Below are 16,106 nucleotides of genomic sequence, written 5' to 3'. Positions count from 1 at the left end.
GAGACGCTAATCTTTCTGTTACAATGCGCCAGGATGCTAAAAGGCCTACCCCGCCCCTGCTGCAGCGGCTCCCCTCCAGGCGCTGCAGAGAGCTGCCCTCCGCCAAAGCCAACGTCGCAGCGGTACTGGGCTGCGCGCTACACAGGCCCCGTAGTCGCCATGGCAGCAACGCATCCAGCCGCCGCGCTGGCAGGCCTATTGGTTGGCCATTCTGGCATGATCCTTGGTCATGGGCAGCTACGCAGTGTTTACACTTGTTGTTGTTGCCCAATTAAGCTTCCTCATCATGACGTTTACTTTTGAGTCACCCATGGAGATGCAGAAAGCTTACTGCGTTATACCGGGTCTTGTTGGGAGCGAGTCTGATGTTGATGGGACCGGACCTGATCTTGTGCCCACATTCGCATCACACACATACACTCCATTTCTCTCCCAGCTTGCCGGAACTTGAGAAACCTCGAGATCCCCCACTCCTCAATGGATGGCTCCGCTAGTCTTAGACGATGCCTTTGCCATGTCTTGCATCTCGATCTTCCCGAGCGCCAGTTGAGGTCATCTCGGCACTAGACTCTTCTTTGCCGGCATGGGTGTGGCCCAGACAAACAATATCCACACCGTCACACCCTACACGCCTCGCTTCTTTGGATCAATGTTTGTTTCTCTCGCACGCTGGATTGTAAAACTCGGTCCTACCATGTTTAAGCGGGTTTCTGTGGCGGGCTCGTCTATCAGCAGTGTTGCTGCAGCTAAAGCATCCTCGTGACTGGACGCCAGACTCTGATGTGGTTTCGCATGAACATTTTATATAAATTCTCTGGCTCGAGATTGGAGGTTGCAGAGACCCTGCATTGGCTCGCTGGCACTTTTATTGTCGTATTTATGCGGCCGTCAAAGCTGGTCGCATTATCGGCCTCGCGCCCGAGACCTTTCAACGCCCTGCTGTGGAGGCTTTGTGAATGACAATCGTCGAGGTTGCCTATAAATGATTTGCTGTTTTCCCTTAATTCCCTTGCCTCTTGTTCCACTCGACGCAATCGTCAAACTTGACCCCTGAACCCCCAAAGCAGTCCAATGCGCTCCCGATTGTGAGATCCACCTTGCCGTTGCTGAGCCGCTTCACGGCCTCTAGGTCTTCGAGGTGTCGACCACCGCCGGCATAGGTCACCGGAATAGTGCACCACTGGGCGAGCCGCTCCACAAGCTTCTCGTCGATTCCCTTCTGGAGACCCTCGTTGTCGGCGGCGTGGATCAGAAACTCGGCGCAGTACGGTTCCAGAGCCTTGATGGATTCTGTCTCTGGTGAGCCAATGTTTTGAGACATGTATCTAGACATAATCTAGACATACCTTGATTGACTTCCATGTCAGTGATTGTCTGCCATTTGTTCATGGCCACAAACCAAGAATCCTCGCCACGACGACGGCAGCTCAGGTCAATGACCAACTTGCTCTTGTCACCGCCGAGCGCCTCCAGGACCGCATCCAGTCTTGCCTGACTAAAGCGGCCCTCCGGAAACAGATAGGACGTGATGATGACCTGTCGGGTGAGCAGCTATTCCTCCCGTGCGAATCGGTCTGATGGCGTACCTTTTCCGCGCCTGCATCCATCCACTCCTTTGCATTCTTGTCGTTGATACCGCCTCCAACTTGAAGACCACCTGGCCAAGCTTGAAGGGCCTCCTTTGCCGGGCCTTCGTTGCCTGGGCCTAGCATGATGACGTGGGCTCCTGAGAGCCCATTGTCCCGGTACAGCTGGGCGAAGTGAGCCGGAGGGTGTTGCGAGACGAAGTTTGTCTGCAGGGCCGACGAAGAACTATCGAGAGTTCCACCGACAATCTGCTTGACCTGACCGGCGTGGAGGTCGATACAAGGACGGAAGCGTGTCATGTTGAAGCTTGAAGGCGTCTACAACTTGAGGTGAGTCAAGTAACAATCTGCTCAGCAAAAAGTTGCAGACAAGGTGGGGTATTGGCGTTTTCAGATCGTTGTGCTACATGTCCATGATGTCAATGAGCTTAGATGGCTCTCACTTTGTCTTGCAGGACTTGAAAAATTCATGTGAATACTGGAATTGAAGTAATTAAATGCGTGTTGCTAATGGTCGTTTCTTTGAGTGAGAGGGAGGTTTCCAAACCTGACTGAAATGGCTGTAATGAGCCCTGCAAGCTAGGCTCCATCTCCGCAGTCATTAAAAGTGAATGGCTTTCCTAAAGCGAGAATGAATGCTATGAATCCCGATACTGGATACACGCTTCAAGTGAGAGTTCCGTATCCTTCTCTCATCATGAGCCAACCATTATGGTGAACGGCAAAATGTCAAGTTGGCCGATATCGCAAGGCCAAGGCTGCGCTCAATTCAGTCAACCCAGTTCAATTCAAATCAATCCAATTCAAGTCGGGGTATTTTTCAATTCAATGATTCAATCGCATATATGCGGATTGATTGAATTATTCCAATCTGAGATATAGAATTTGGTGACGCCTCGTCAATGGTGCCTTCTTGGTGTTTTGCGACGGTCGCGCGGCCGAGGATGACCACGTGACCGATCACATGACCAAGACTCAGCTGAGTCATTGTGACTTAATCGGGTACGGTTCCAAGGCACGTGACCCCCCTAACCGCCCTCAATTCAATTCAATCAGTTCAATGCAAACTCGAAAATAGCCTCACGATTCGATTTTGAACATGCGCAATTCAATTGATGAAAAAGATGGATTGAACTTGAACTGAGCGTAGTCCTGCGTAAGACCCGAGCGAAACCCCACCATTCATGGATCTCCTCATGATGGATCGCGAGCGCAGGCGTTGGTCCTGTTGCACAACGGCAGACTAGAGTGGTGCTCAGGCAAGTTATTTAGGTCATAAAAATTCCATCATCCAAGTGAGGGTGGGAGATCTTGATTTCTTCTTGGCCTTGCAGCTAATCCGGGCCTGTCTTAACTACCTAGGTAGCTTGGACATGTCTTAGTTTATGCATTTTGCTACCTGAGAAATAAAGAGAAGGAGTGGCTTCTAGAAAACAATCTAGAGGTTCAAGTGGGATGTTATCATTGATTCCGTGATATCATAGACGTTTGACCGCCTCGGAGAGCTCTTTGAAGTCAATTGTGACATATCCATGAAGTGGCCATATTACCCCTCCACATCTGTGGCTCTCAGTTGGAGACAATACTAAATACTGTAGAGGACACGGGATATTTTACATTCTTGAGAAAACTAAGGGGGGCTGTATTTTGAGAGGTGGGTTGACGCGTATGGATTGAGTCTGACCTTATAAGGTTGATTGTAATTTATGCAGCGGTGAACACCACCACACTCCATTCAAGTCTATTTCTATTCCTTGAACGTAACCTTTCAGAAGGTAAGGAGTGGGACATAAAGCATCACTGTGTTGTGGATAGTAGGGTGTTGACGCCCCTATCCTTGATGGCTCCTTCGCGGATATTTAATAGTTGATTGGAGATTATGCCTTGGCAGAGTTATATAACAGAAATACAAACTTCTGGAATCAAGTGCTGTGCCTGGAAATGACAAGCCACTATGAATGCAAACCAGTGTTGTTGAATTCTTGGCCCCCCCTGAAACCCAGCCAGCTTTCCCTGAAGTGCGTTCCAAGCTGTACGACTCATAACCTTGTTAAGGTAACCTGGAGACGAATTCTCTGGATTATAGACGCCCTAAAACGCTCGGAATCCCGCAACTCCACGCAAGCCTCCTGGCTCACATTGGACGCCTTCTCCTCAACGACAAGCAAGGTCGAATTGTAAGCGCACCCGCCCCGCGCCAGCGCTCCACGATAACGCTTCCCACGCACGCTGGCGCGACGCAGGGCAGTCGCCAGGGCGAAACAAAAGAAAAAAAAAAAGCAGAAACGCAATAACGACTAGCAGACAATGGCGGCGATGTTTAAATATATGGCACGAAGAGGCTGAAGGACTAGACCAGAGCAGAGCTCTCTGGTCTAGTATGGAAGAGATAGCTACCAGAGTCAGCGAGCTGTCTCTTCCACTGTTTAGAACTCCTCATGACGAATGGCGAGCGCAACCGTGCCGGGGTTGGGTTAGTTAGTTAGTCCTATCGCATAGCAGTAGACTAGAGTGGTACTTAGGGAAGTTATTTAGGTCATGATAATTCTATCATCGAAGTGAGTGTGGAAGATCTTGATTTCTTCTTGGCCTTGTAGTTAAACTCGTTGGTCGGGATCTTCAGGGAGTGGCCATATTGCCTCTCCGTACCTATGAATCTCAGTTGAAGATAACGCTTAATCTTTTAGAGGGCTCAGGATAGCAGATATTATAAAGAACTTAGAGAAGCCTTTGTTTCGAGAGGTGACACTGAAGGATGAGTCTGGCCTCTTTAGGTTGATCGCAATGTATGGAGTGGCAAACACTCTGTTCAAGTTTACTGTTATACCTGGATCATGCCTTGGCGGAGTTTAATGATTGAAGCACAGACTTCTGGAACTACGTATAGCAATAATGTGCCTGGAAATGGTAAACACTATGAATGCAAGCCAGTGTTGTCAAATGCCTGGGTGAGAGGGTGAGGTCGCGCACACCCCTGAAACTCGGCCTTTCCTGAAGTGCGTTCTAAGTTGTATGACTAATAACCTTGTTAAAGAGTGGACCCAGAGACGAATTCTCTGGATAATTGGGGCGCCCAGAATGGCTCAGAAATCCCGCAACTCCACGCAAATCTCCTGGGATCAAATTGAAAGCTCATTGGCAATAACAAGCACCGGTCGAATGGTGTAGTGGTTATCACGTTTGCTTCACATTACGCGCGCAAAAGGCCCCGGGTTCGACCCCCGGTTCGACCTGTTTCTTTTGCCTTTAACGATCATCATGATCGGGCGATTCTTTTTGGTGTTTTGGGGATTTTCCCCCGCAACCACTGGGAAACCTCTCCTTTGAGGAGTTAAGTGACAAAACTGGGGCCTCTGGCTCTCGATTTATGCAAAAAATGTGTACGTATAAAGCTTTCTGGGAGGTAGGCTCCCCGTGCGATGGATGGTACCCCTGTGCCACCTTTGCAAGCCTGAGACCGATAGACCAGCCACATCGTGGGATTTATGCATATATGCATAAGCTAAGACTCTGAACTCCTGTGCGCATGAATTGTGCAGTCAACCCCTCGTGCTCCATTATTTCCAAGGCGAGACCTGACGGTATTAAGTGTACAACCATAAACATGGCCCACAACTGCACCCAGCAAAAAGAAATGGTACAGGATGCGAGGATTGAACTCGCGACCTCATCGGGACTTGCGTTGACTGCAACTGTGAACGATGCGTGATCTTTGGAGAGTTAGTAATGTTGAGATGAGTTCCGGAAGCTTCAATGACTTACAACCACTACACCAATCCTGCGATTTGTTGATGTGGCGCTTCTTACAAAGACATTATATCCCTCCCGGGAAAACCCATAGACGCACTGCTGGTTTGTTATTCCCTAACAATATACACTCTGTCGCCTTGCCGGATGTCATCATGAGCATGATTGATGAGGGCATCTCAGCTGCTTGATGGGTTTGTGTTCTACAAGATGAATACGTCAAGCATAGAACCAGCCACCCACCATGACTACGGAATACGCTTTATTGGGCACCTTTTGATGTTGCCAATCTTCAGGTTATCCTGTCATCACCGGCCGGCGCTGGACATAAGGTTCGGGAATGTGGGGTCAGCCCTTCGGGCTGACCCCAGAACCGTTTCGCGCGGCCCCACTGACCATCCTAAAAATACCACTCCTTGGAAACGAGGAAGGTGCCTGATGGTTCGGGGCCGTTCCTGCATCTATTGCTACTTAGGTAACTGAAGGTGCCTGGCATGTGTAGAAAAAGACAGCCAAAGGTATATTTGATATGTGAAAGATGAGCTCTGTAACTAGGCAGGTAAGTACGTAATACACAGTTACGCTCATCTATCATACTCATTCATCACCCATCGATACTGGCAAGAACATGAAATGGAATCATGGAATATCAGAGTTGTTCTAAACGGGGCATGATTGGTGTATGATTAGCGAGTTTGGCACCTTTAAAGAATCGTCCCTTCTCAAAAGACAGCTCAAGGATTGGTCTGACAGCTCAGTCCTCACCAAAGCGACCGAACAACACCCTTAAGGAAGCCAAGGCCCTAAAGATGTAAGACCATACTTAATAGGAGCTGCTATCGCGATCATCTCATGGCTAGGCCTCCGCATACTTGGTCGCCGGTGACATGCCCGCCTTGGTTTCCTTCGTGCGCAGTGCCACCGTGGACGGATTCAGCCGTGGAGCTCTGTGAATTGCCTTGCCTGATCTTGTTTTGCATTACCATGCTAATCACTTCGACTAGCTGACGGGGCCAGAGGTCACGATTGATATACACTACGATGACTGTAACTTGCTTATATCTCCGTTGAGTAACTTCGAAAAGCTGTGTTTCTCGCCAGGGGCCACAGTCATTAGTTCTCGGTCAGAGGGTCAGGGTAGCAGACAACTAAAATCCAACGCAATTAGTATAACCAGATATTATCCTTCGATGGAAAGAGAAATCACTCACCGAGAGGCAATATCCTTTCGCGAAAACATGCCATCAAAGTGAACACTCTTCGTGCCCTCGTATGCGGCCTCGACAGCTTCTTGGAGGGTACTTCCCCAGGCGGCGACAGAGAAGACGCGCCCCCCGCCAGTTCTCAAACGGCCGTCTTTATCTCTGAAAGGACCGGCATGGAAAACTTGAACACCATCGGGGCACGTTTGGAGAGTGATCAGCACCCCGGTTACATACTTCCCCGGGTACCCCTGAGAAGCAATAACCACATTGCACGCGAAGCCTGAGCGCATGCTCAAGTTGGCTTGACTAAGAGTTCCTGAGGTGCAAGCGAGAAGAACAGCAGCGAGGTCTGTATCTTCCGAGAGGAGCATCATGGCGCTCTGCGTTTCTGGGTCACCAAACCACACGTTGTACTCGATGACCTTGGGTCCTTGGGCCGTGATCATGACACCTGTGAACAAAAGCCCGACAAAGGGCCGACCTGAAGCATGAATTAGCATTTCTATACGACTCGTGTGTTGTGTTTCGTGGCTACTCACCCTCCTTTTTTAAGTCCGTCAAACGTGGGTTGAAGGACGGACTTGTCAATCTCATCCAGGACATTTTGAGTTGCAAAAGGGACTGGCGAGTAGACACCCATCCCTCCAGTGTTTGGCCTCTTGTTTCCCTCAAAGACACGCTTATGGTCTTGTACTGGGGGTAGAGACCGGAAAGTCTTGCCATCACTGAAGGTCAGGATACTGATCTCGTCTCCCTCCATGAACTCCTCAATCACTACCGAAGAGCCCGCAGCTGAAAACTTTCCATCGACTTTCATGATGCTGTCGAGTTCGGAAAATGCCTCCTGCTTTGTTTCAGGCAGTACGACTCCTTTTCCAGCGGCGAGACCGTCGGCTTTGATGACAACTCGATGTTCTACCCCTGGACGTAGGCTTTTGCGCTCTCGATGTCATCAAAGTTCTGATATGCGGCTGTAGGAATATCGTACTTAGCCATAAAGTCTTTTGCGAAAGTCTTGGATCCCTCGAGCTTAGCCGCTTGTTTTGTTGGAGCAAAGCATGGGATGCCCACGTCTTTGAAGAAGCCCTCGATGCCATCAACGACGGCATCATCAGGCCCAACAACAACGAGACCAACTCCGATATCTGTCGTAAGTTCAGCTAGTTGACGGTAGTCTGTTGCTTCGAAATTGGTTTCGAGATTCGAGACTTTGGGGTGACCTTGTTCTGTTCCCGCATTCCCAGGAAAGACGAGCACCTTTTTGACCGAAGGCGCCTGGCTCAACTTCCAGGCAAGGGCATGTTCCCGTGCACCCTTTCCTACGAGGAGAACAATGAGATTCTCCGCCATGGTGATTTGAATATGGTCAAGAGGCTTCAGATGGGTCTGAGGTGAGAGGGCGAGTAAGCGACCCGATGAGAGAAAGTACTTGTCTGAGTGAAAAGCCTCAATCACAGGTTTTGTGAGAATTAATGGCTAAATGCCAACTGTGCTTTTTTTCTTGGCTGAGGTCTTAACCTCGAGCACCACGTGTGCAGACTCGGCACTGAATCTACTTTCACTTCTGGCCGACTCCGACGGTTGCTTACATTGGTGGCCGATTGTAACTTGATGCCATCGTGTCGCGGCCATTCACTATACAAGAGTACTCTCGCTTTCACGCCATTTAAAGAATATGCCATCAGGCTCCACGCTTGACTGATGATAGTGACAATGACCACGTACCGCCCTTCCTCTGGAGGCACGTCATGCTCGGATGGATTGGAGATGCTGGCAGCAGCCAACAAGTCCCGGTATTTGAACCGATATACCTAGTCACCGGAAATAGCGTCTGAAGATCCACGACTGGTCCTAAGATCGTACAGCAGAGACACATGTCCATGTCAGGCGGGCATATTCGTCTCACCGCCGCTTGCTGAGGATATCTGCAAGAGGGGACAGAAGTGTTCCCGCTATCGAGCCCAACTCACTTTATGTGCTCAAGCCATCTAACTCTGAGGAAACCATAATGCGATATTTAGAACAGGAATTATAAACATGATCATAAATATGCTATATTCTCTTCTCTGTTTATGATAATTCTTGAAAGATATTACCGTATTTAAGGCTTCACAATGATTATTACTTGCTGAATCCTTAGGTAACAATTTAGTCCAAGAAGCGGTACTTCGGCGATCCCTAAAGGCGGCAACTCCCTTGTAGGACTTGTAAACGGCCACAAAGGCTGATTTTCGGGGAAGACGAGGGGCAGTGTTTGCGGGGTCGGGGTCCTCTGGATATAACCATTGAGGGCACGAGGGGAAAGAAGGATCCATGCCTGGATCAATCGCGGGCAAGTGTTTTGGATATGGATGCTATCCAAAGCATTTGAAGCTATTCACAGCTTGGTAGATCTTATTATGATGATCATTTGCACATGGCCAATGGCAATCTTTAGCACCATAGTAGCTCCCTTTCGGCCCGTTGCTGGGATGACGACGCTTGGCTTTTGTTTGGGTCACTCGACCTCTGGCCAATCAGATCCAAGCGCTGTGCACCCTGCGCAAAAAAGCTGAGGGGCTTGACCGACTGCGACATGACGACCATCAGCCCAGCCCAAGTCCAAGCCCACGCCCAAACATGATCCTCACTGTCGCGTTGCGCGGCACATTTTGATCATTATTTGAACCTTTGATCTGATCTTGCCAACTCTGGCATGCGCTCCTAGCTTGTCCTTGTCCTGCCGAGACCATGCCCAACGGGAGCCGCTCTCGCGACCCCCGCGACACCGACTCTCGCGATCCCCGAGATGCCGACTCTCCAGAGCGAGACCGCGACCGCGAGCGGGACCGGGATCGGGACCGGGACCGTGAACGAGACCGTGAACGAGACCGAGATTTGGATAGAGACCGCGATCGAGACTTGGACAGAGATTTAGACACGGACCTTGATCGCGACTATGACCGTGATCATGACCGCGATAGAGATCATGATCGAGACCGCAATCGGGATAGAGACAGGGACAGAGACCGAGATCGAGACAGGGACAGGGATAGGGATCGAGATAAGGACCGCGATAGGGATAGAGACAGGGACAGAGATCGCGACAGAGATAGGCATCGCGAGAAAGACCGCGTCATCCCTCGAGAACCTCGTGCTCGAGATCACCCACCCAGCAAGCGCAACAGCATTACCGACCGCCTCCTCGGCTCTTTCAGAGCTGCTCGCGGCGGCGACAAGGACGGTCACGGCCATGGCCATGGCCACAATCCCCTACCGCCAGTGGCCTCGTCCGTTGGGAGGCGCGCCTCATCCGTCGTCAAGGGCAGCCCCATCCCTCGCATCAAGGAGTGGCTCGACACCTGCAACGCCGACCACAACCACCACTGCGCCGTCTCCTCCGAGACTGAGGTCACCACGTGGCACCCGAAATATCTCATCAACGTCGTCGAGCGCCGCCTCGTCAAGGGGACACCCAAGGACCGGTACCTCGCTCTGAGCTACGTCTGGGGCCCGCGCCACAACACCACGCCCCAGATGTACACCCAGCTGCTGCAGTCCAACGTCGAGGCTTTCCAGGACACCTTACCCAATACTGATATCCCGCAAACCTTCCTTGACGCCATGTGGCTAGCCAAGAAGCTGGGCATTCGACACATCTGGATTGATCGGCTGTGCATTGTTCAGGATAGCCCAGAAGAGATGGAGGACAATGTCAAGCACATGGCATACGTCTTTGCCAATGCCTACCTCACCATCGTTGCGGCCTCCGGCGATGTCAATTCTGGATTGGTTTCTCTCAATCCCAGACGTTCTTCTGTGCGCAACATGAGACCTGGGAACAACAACCATCAAGATCTGGTGGTGGCTTCGCCTTGGTACTCGCGGGGCTGGACGCTCGTTGAACGTCTCTACTCTCGGCGCTGCGTCTTCTTCTTTGAGGACGCCGTTACCTGGGAGTGTCACTGCGAGACATGGCAGGGGAGTCCAAATAGTGTCATGAAGAAGCTCAAAGGGAATCGCCAAGGATGCACGGGAACCATCCCTGACGCGATTTTCGCTTATCAGCACTCACCTTGGCCTGACCTTGACGAGTATGCTCGCATCGTCATGGATTACAGCGCCCGAAAACTGACCCACGTTGACGATACTCTGCCCGCCTTTTCCGGCATCACGCACGTTCTCTCGCGCTCATTCCCAGGCGGCTTCGTCTTCGGTATGCCTATAATGTTTCTTGACATCGCCCTTTTGTGGCGTCCCCACGCCTCAATCCGTCGAAGGGCCCTTCCAAAACCGCCATTCCTCCCCTCGTGGTCCTGGATGGGCTGGTGGTTTGACAACATTCCAGTCGACCTGACACTATGGAGAGCCGCGGCAGACTACGTCGAGGAGGCCCGCTCGGGCAAGCGCGGCCAGGAATCAAAGCGGTACAAGTCTGCGCACCCGTTCCGCATCAGGCCGACCGTCACCTGGAGCCTCACGAACCGGGCCGCCACCGTGCCCCTCATGAACACGGGCCTACAGTACCGGGAGCTCCGGGGCCGGAGGAGCCCCACTTCCGACCTCCCCCGGGTTGGTCCCGCTCCGGCTCCTACTACAAACACGACAGTGACGAGTCGGCGCTCTTCAAGTACCCGATCCCGGTCGAGGATCCCCCCGAGACCAGCAGCTACGAGCCGCCCGTGGGTGAGCAGGCCTACCCCGTGCCGATGCTCTCATTCCGAACAACGACGGGTCATTTCGAGGTTGATTTCCTCTCCACGCTTGCTCACCGCGACCGACCGAACCCGCCCCTTGCCGTGGGAAACATCTGGGGCAAGACGAACAAGTGGGCGGGCCAGTTCCGGGCGCACGACGGCTGGCTAGGCGTACAGTCATCCAACTACGACGGCGAGGAGCGCCTCGAGTTCATCGCCGTGTCGACAGCCACAGAGCGACGAGGTTCGCACGTCTTTGACACAGACCGGTTCGAGGAGCACATGGACGCCGACGAGATGATCGACATTGTCAATGTCCTGTGGATCGAGCGCATCGGCGAGGTTGCGTACCGCAGGGGCATTGGCCACATCCTGCTCAAGGCATGGGAGGCGCAGGCCAAGGAGGAAGTAGGGGTTCTACTCGGATAAGGGGGGAGGCATCTTGATAGCGAGGTGTTGGCGTTTGGAGTTGGATAGCTGATCTTGTTTGATGAGAGGGGTGGATGTTTTGTCTAGGAACCATGATGCTCATGACTTTTTGAGAGATATGCTCAGTTCTTTTTCACGAATCATTTTGGAGATGTAGGTTAAGTAATGGGGAATTTTGATGAATCGCTTTACACCTGACACAGTTTCTTAAGAGATGGTCCCCGGCCCTATAAATCTAAGATGTCCTGTGAAGCACATTTGAAAGACCTGGAAGTCCTAAAATGCACCTGACCAGTATTTCCAACTAACCTTGGCTCAACGCTGAGTATTAGTGTCTTTCGTGATGTGAACTCATGTTATCTTGTCTCAAGAGGAGTGGATGTTCGACACCCTAATTTTCCTATTAAGTATACTTCAGGTTACCTAGCTATCCCTACTAAATCCTTATTAAATTATCTACGTCAGTTTAGCAAATAATGATCTTAACATATAAGAAGATTACCTAAGGCGAGCCAAAGTTTTTACATAGTTTCTTCTAATTATTTACCAAGTCTTAATTTGAGATCGACTCCCGTCTCAATCTATCCGTAAACCCTCTAATATCCCAACATCTCTTCGCGCCTTGCTGATCTCACCATTCCACACCTATCTGGCCCTAGATGTTGACAACAAATTCTAGCTGCCCCGGTTGGTGATGCAGCCCACTCACCGAATCCGAAGCCTAATAATCTTCATAGTTGTGGTTCGCGGCCAACATTGTTGGTGGTGTCTCACCCAAACTCTCGTGAAGGGTGTCCATCTCTGTGACACAGGCAATCCTCAGCTCTTCAATGTTCCCCTCGAGCGTTGAAACCGGCGCTCTGGTGTTGGATGTGTTCCCTTGATGTGGATACACCAACCCGTCTATTCTGACAGCGATCTCACCTCGCATCTCCCTTCTGAGAACCGCCAATTCTCTGGCATAGTCAAGAGTCGATTGGCCTAACACTCTCCTGCCAACACCCACATGTCTAAATTTTGCTTGGGCGATTCCACTCCAGGGGAACGTCTGAGCGGGAGAAGAGGAGCTGGTCACTTCGCCCATCGAGATCCTTAGTTGTTCGTTGAAGCGCCCAACCAGCAGCCAGGTGTATCCAGCCACGCCCTGAAGGCATGGGACGAGGTCAACCAGCTGCCTGTTGTTGGATGGCGTAGTCTGATACTCTAAGACAAGTTGGTTTTTGGGCTGGCCTCGGGCTTCATGAAGAAGTCAAGGACGAGCCTCTTCCTGACATCCACCTCGTCCCTCTCCAGAATGTGAGTAATATTATCCAATTTTCTGTCGAGCTTTCGGTCAAGGTCTGCTTGGTTCGTGAGGCAGATCTGTAGTTTACGCATCGTGTCGGCTGCGGTGGCCAGAGTCAGAGTCTCTTTACAGCGTGAGATGTCGGACAGCAAGTCCTTGGTCTCGGAAGCGGAAAAGGGCCACTTCAGTCTCCGAGTGATTCCTTCCCACTTGGCCTTGTTGTCAAAGTCATCTGCAGCCTTCTTTACCCTGTTCAGCAATGTTTCAAGAGTCTGTTTGCAGTGGGTAAGATGCTGCATCCTCAGGGTCGGCTCAAAGGAAGCCTCAGCCTCCAACTCGCTCGCAAGGGCGTGAAGACTCCGAAGAACTGCGGAGAGCCCATTGATTTCCGTAGAAAGGGATTCGACTTCTTTTTTGGCATTGACTGCCCCGCGGGCGTATTTGAAGACATATCGGAATACCGTATCGGCAAGGCTCATGAGACCAGCAATGCTGGCTGCCATGGAAAGTGGTTCGCCCATGACGACTCAAGGTAGGAATGCTCTCTAGTCTTAACCGCGTTTCCTGCTTCATACCTTGTTCAAGTATCAAGGTATAAAGTATGGAACTGGCTGGGTCGGCTGAGGATGATGCAACAAGGTCTCTGCCGGAGATAGGGTCAACAAGTAAGCATCTTATGTAGGGAATAATGCTGGTCAACGATGCCCAAGGCCTCAGCTAACCTTGGCAATGGGGCGCAGGCCTCCCTTTGTAGATGAAAGCACAAGAATATGCAGGCTGGTGAGGCAGATTCCTCGTTGGTTGAGCCTACCAAGGCACCAAATCAGGCTGGCGGCAAACCCCAGACGCGCATGATGCTCGTTGAACAGTTGAGCAAGTACCGAAAGCAACAATTCAGATCAGGATATACTGTGTACGCTTCAATCTAGATTTAAAGACATAGACATATGGTATTCGTAATAGGCCGCGTCTCGTTGACAGCCATTCACAATCATAAGGCGTCTGGGAATGCCCTATGCTTCCGCAGTCGGTGACGCCTCTTTCTTCTCGTTCAACGGCTTCTGTCCCCAAACCGTTGCCCTGCTCACGTTAGTAAAAGTAGCCACATCATGAAACTGCCCACTAACACTTCAGCATAAGAATGTATCGACTTGTCCCGGAGAGCCTTGCGCGTCTTGGCCAGGAAGACCTGCACTTCGGAGACCTCCCAACCCATGACCTGCGTCAGCAGGAACAGCACATAGCCCTCGAGGCTGTTCTCGGTGATGAGCAGGTTGTACTGCCCAATCTCCTTCCACTTCTTGTCGGCCGCCCAGCCGCCCGTCGGGAGCTTGAAACGGTGCTCGTTGACGGCCGTGAACCCTGTGTCCTTGAGCCACTGCAAGCTCTGCCCGTCCTCGATGATCTTGAAGCTGCGGCCCATCCTCTCGCCCGCCTTTTGGAAAAGGTCGCCCCAGCCGTTGAGTGGCGAGTCTTCGGGGATACTATTGTCGTCGGAGCGCACGTCGATCGAGTAGTCCAAGTGTTCGAACCAGCCGCCGGGCTTGAGGCAGCGGTATATTTCCTTGTACAGAGCGGGCCAGTCCTTGATTGCGCCCATTAGGACTCGGATGTGGACGTAGTCAAAGTGGTTATCGGGATACGGCCAAGGGAGTTGAGCGTCGTCGAGTTCGAACTTGCAGTTGGGAGGAACCTGTAATTGTTAGCCATTTGGAACAACACAGATACAAGTCAGCATACCCATGGTGGTTGAATCGGCGACAAATCGGTTCCAATCACCTCGGCGGAAGGAAACTGATCGGCAAAGTCGCTACAACTGTCAGCGTCGTTCGCACATCGTCAAGGGCCCATACATTGCCCAAATGCCAGTCCCTGTTCCAATATCAATGACTCTCTGTGGGTTATCTCCAATTGGCGCTAGAAACAGCTTGTTGTCCAAGGCCAAGTAGAGCATATGATGGCTGTAAAAATTAGACAGTGAAATGCAACCAGTAACTGAACTACAGACCTGAGTTCGAGCCCCTCATTTTGCCTGTCATCATTGGGCCCCCTTCACAAAGTCAGCGATAGATAGTCATATGGGAGCTGATGGCGCACCAATATTCTGTTCCAGTGTTAAAGTTCTGATAGGTTCTGCCGTGGAGCTTGCGGTATTCGAGGATGCTCTCGCTTATCGAAGTGGTGGAGCTTGCGCTGAAGATCGTCAACTCCATATCTCCAACTCAGAGGTCATTCTCACGTCTCGCTGCCAACAGAGGAGTCATTGTCGTCGGGTTCGATCCACTCAGGATCCTATTGCCGGTCAGAGTCACGTCTACATCCTCATCAACGCATCTATCGGCACGTACAACGTTGAGCTGCTGAGGGCTGGGGGTGCGCTCTGCTTGTGCTTGTTCGGCCATGGTCACAGTTGCAAAGATCTGCGTGTCGAACCCCTCAATAGAGACCCGTCAGGTTGGGAAGACGCCTTTATTATGTGCAGCCGAGGTGGAGCTGGTGGACAGACCTCAGGCGTTGTATGGCCAGGGTCGTCCCATGTGCTTGGCCCAACACCTGCCAAAGGCGGAGGCGGACAGGGCCCTTGAGGCTGGGAGGCTTGGCACAAAGAGCATTATCGCGGAGTCCAGCCTCTGGGCTCTCTGATTGAGTTTTGGAACGGTACCAGCTCTGTCGACAATGAAATCTTGACGGCCTAGCTCGAGCGAGGTTGGATGTTCATTCCTTCAAGACTTGGCACGCCCACGAGTGTCAACTGTCGGTTTGAACGCCAGAAGCCATCATACCATGCCAGCATGCCCATATCTCGTGATCGACAGCCGGACCTGTCAAAGGCGTGGCACTCCAGCGCCGTTGAACCCAAATGCGGGAATTCCCGCCAGCGGTGCGGCGCCAACTGTTGATGATGGCCTCTGGTCCAGTCATAATGCCCCGAGACAGACGGAGACGATCCCCTTAGCAGTGATAGCGCATGGCGGGAATAAGCACGATGGTTCCCCGGGCCGGGGGTGGTGATGGTAGTGGGGACGCTTGAGATTGAATTGCGGCACGAACAAGAGGGGAACCACGTCAGCTCAGTTGTGACTTGGTGGATGATTGCCTTGTTTGGGTTGGAAGCTCTAGCAGCCAGAGAGGTGATAATGCTTGTGCTCAACCTATATGTAGCTTGTTTGTGTATTGA

The 16,106-nt window shown here is 51.5% G+C and overlaps 5 protein-coding genes across 5 annotated transcripts; 1 reads left to right on the top strand and 4 right to left on the bottom strand.

The window, feature by feature from the left end:
- Positions 1 to 1,000: 1,000 nt before the first annotated feature.
- MRS44_003196 (uncharacterized protein) lies at positions 1,001 to 1,886 on the bottom strand (the record flags this gene model as incomplete). The annotated part of the gene is made up of 3 exons (XM_046275311.2): positions 1,001 to 1,290; positions 1,347 to 1,536; positions 1,587 to 1,886. 3 exons carry the CDS (start codon positions 1,884 to 1,886, stop codon positions 1,001 to 1,003), a joined length of 780 nt encoding a protein of 259 aa, XP_046137303.1.
- A 4,208-nt stretch (positions 1,887 to 6,094) lies between these two features.
- On the bottom strand, positions 6,095 to 7,888 carry MRS44_003195 (uncharacterized protein; the record flags this gene model as incomplete). Its single annotated transcript, XM_065623125.1, has 5 exons — positions 6,095 to 6,136; positions 6,206 to 6,296; positions 6,545 to 7,019; positions 7,175 to 7,470; positions 7,527 to 7,888. 5 exons carry the CDS (start codon positions 7,886 to 7,888, stop codon positions 6,095 to 6,097), a joined length of 1,266 nt encoding a protein of 421 aa, XP_065479197.1.
- Positions 7,889 to 9,268: 1,380 nt separating this feature from the next.
- On the top strand, positions 9,269 to 11,643 carry MRS44_003194 (uncharacterized protein; the record flags this gene model as incomplete). The annotated part of the gene is made up of 2 exons (XM_065623124.1): positions 9,269 to 11,040; positions 11,127 to 11,643. 2 exons carry the CDS (start codon positions 9,269 to 9,271, stop codon positions 11,641 to 11,643), a joined length of 2,289 nt encoding a protein of 762 aa, XP_065479196.1.
- Positions 11,644 to 12,846: 1,203 nt separating this feature from the next.
- MRS44_003193 (uncharacterized protein) lies at positions 12,847 to 13,449 on the bottom strand (the record flags this gene model as incomplete). Its single annotated transcript, XM_046268366.2, has 1 exon — positions 12,847 to 13,449. The coding sequence occupies one exon, from the start codon at positions 13,447 to 13,449 to the stop codon at positions 12,847 to 12,849; it is 603 nt and encodes a 200-aa protein (XP_046137300.2).
- A 492-nt stretch (positions 13,450 to 13,941) lies between these two features.
- MRS44_003192 (uncharacterized protein) lies at positions 13,942 to 15,330 on the bottom strand (the record flags this gene model as incomplete). The annotated part of the gene is made up of 8 exons (XM_046275310.2): positions 13,942 to 14,008; positions 14,056 to 14,621; positions 14,669 to 14,738; positions 14,782 to 14,889; positions 14,937 to 14,978; positions 15,026 to 15,121; positions 15,168 to 15,220; positions 15,277 to 15,330. The coding sequence occupies 8 exons, from the start codon at positions 15,328 to 15,330 to the stop codon at positions 13,942 to 13,944; spliced, it is 1,056 nt and encodes a 351-aa protein (XP_046137299.1).
- Positions 15,331 to 16,106: the final 776 nt, after the last annotated feature.

Source organism: Fusarium solani (genome assembly GCF_023522795.1).
Source record: "Fusarium solani strain SB1 chromosome Unknown bctg00000001, whole genome shotgun sequence".
Classification (NCBI taxonomy): domain Eukaryota; kingdom Fungi; phylum Ascomycota; class Sordariomycetes; order Hypocreales; family Nectriaceae; genus Fusarium; species Fusarium solani.
Note: the sequence above shows the minus strand (reverse complement) of the source record. Positions and strands in the feature narration are given on the sequence as shown.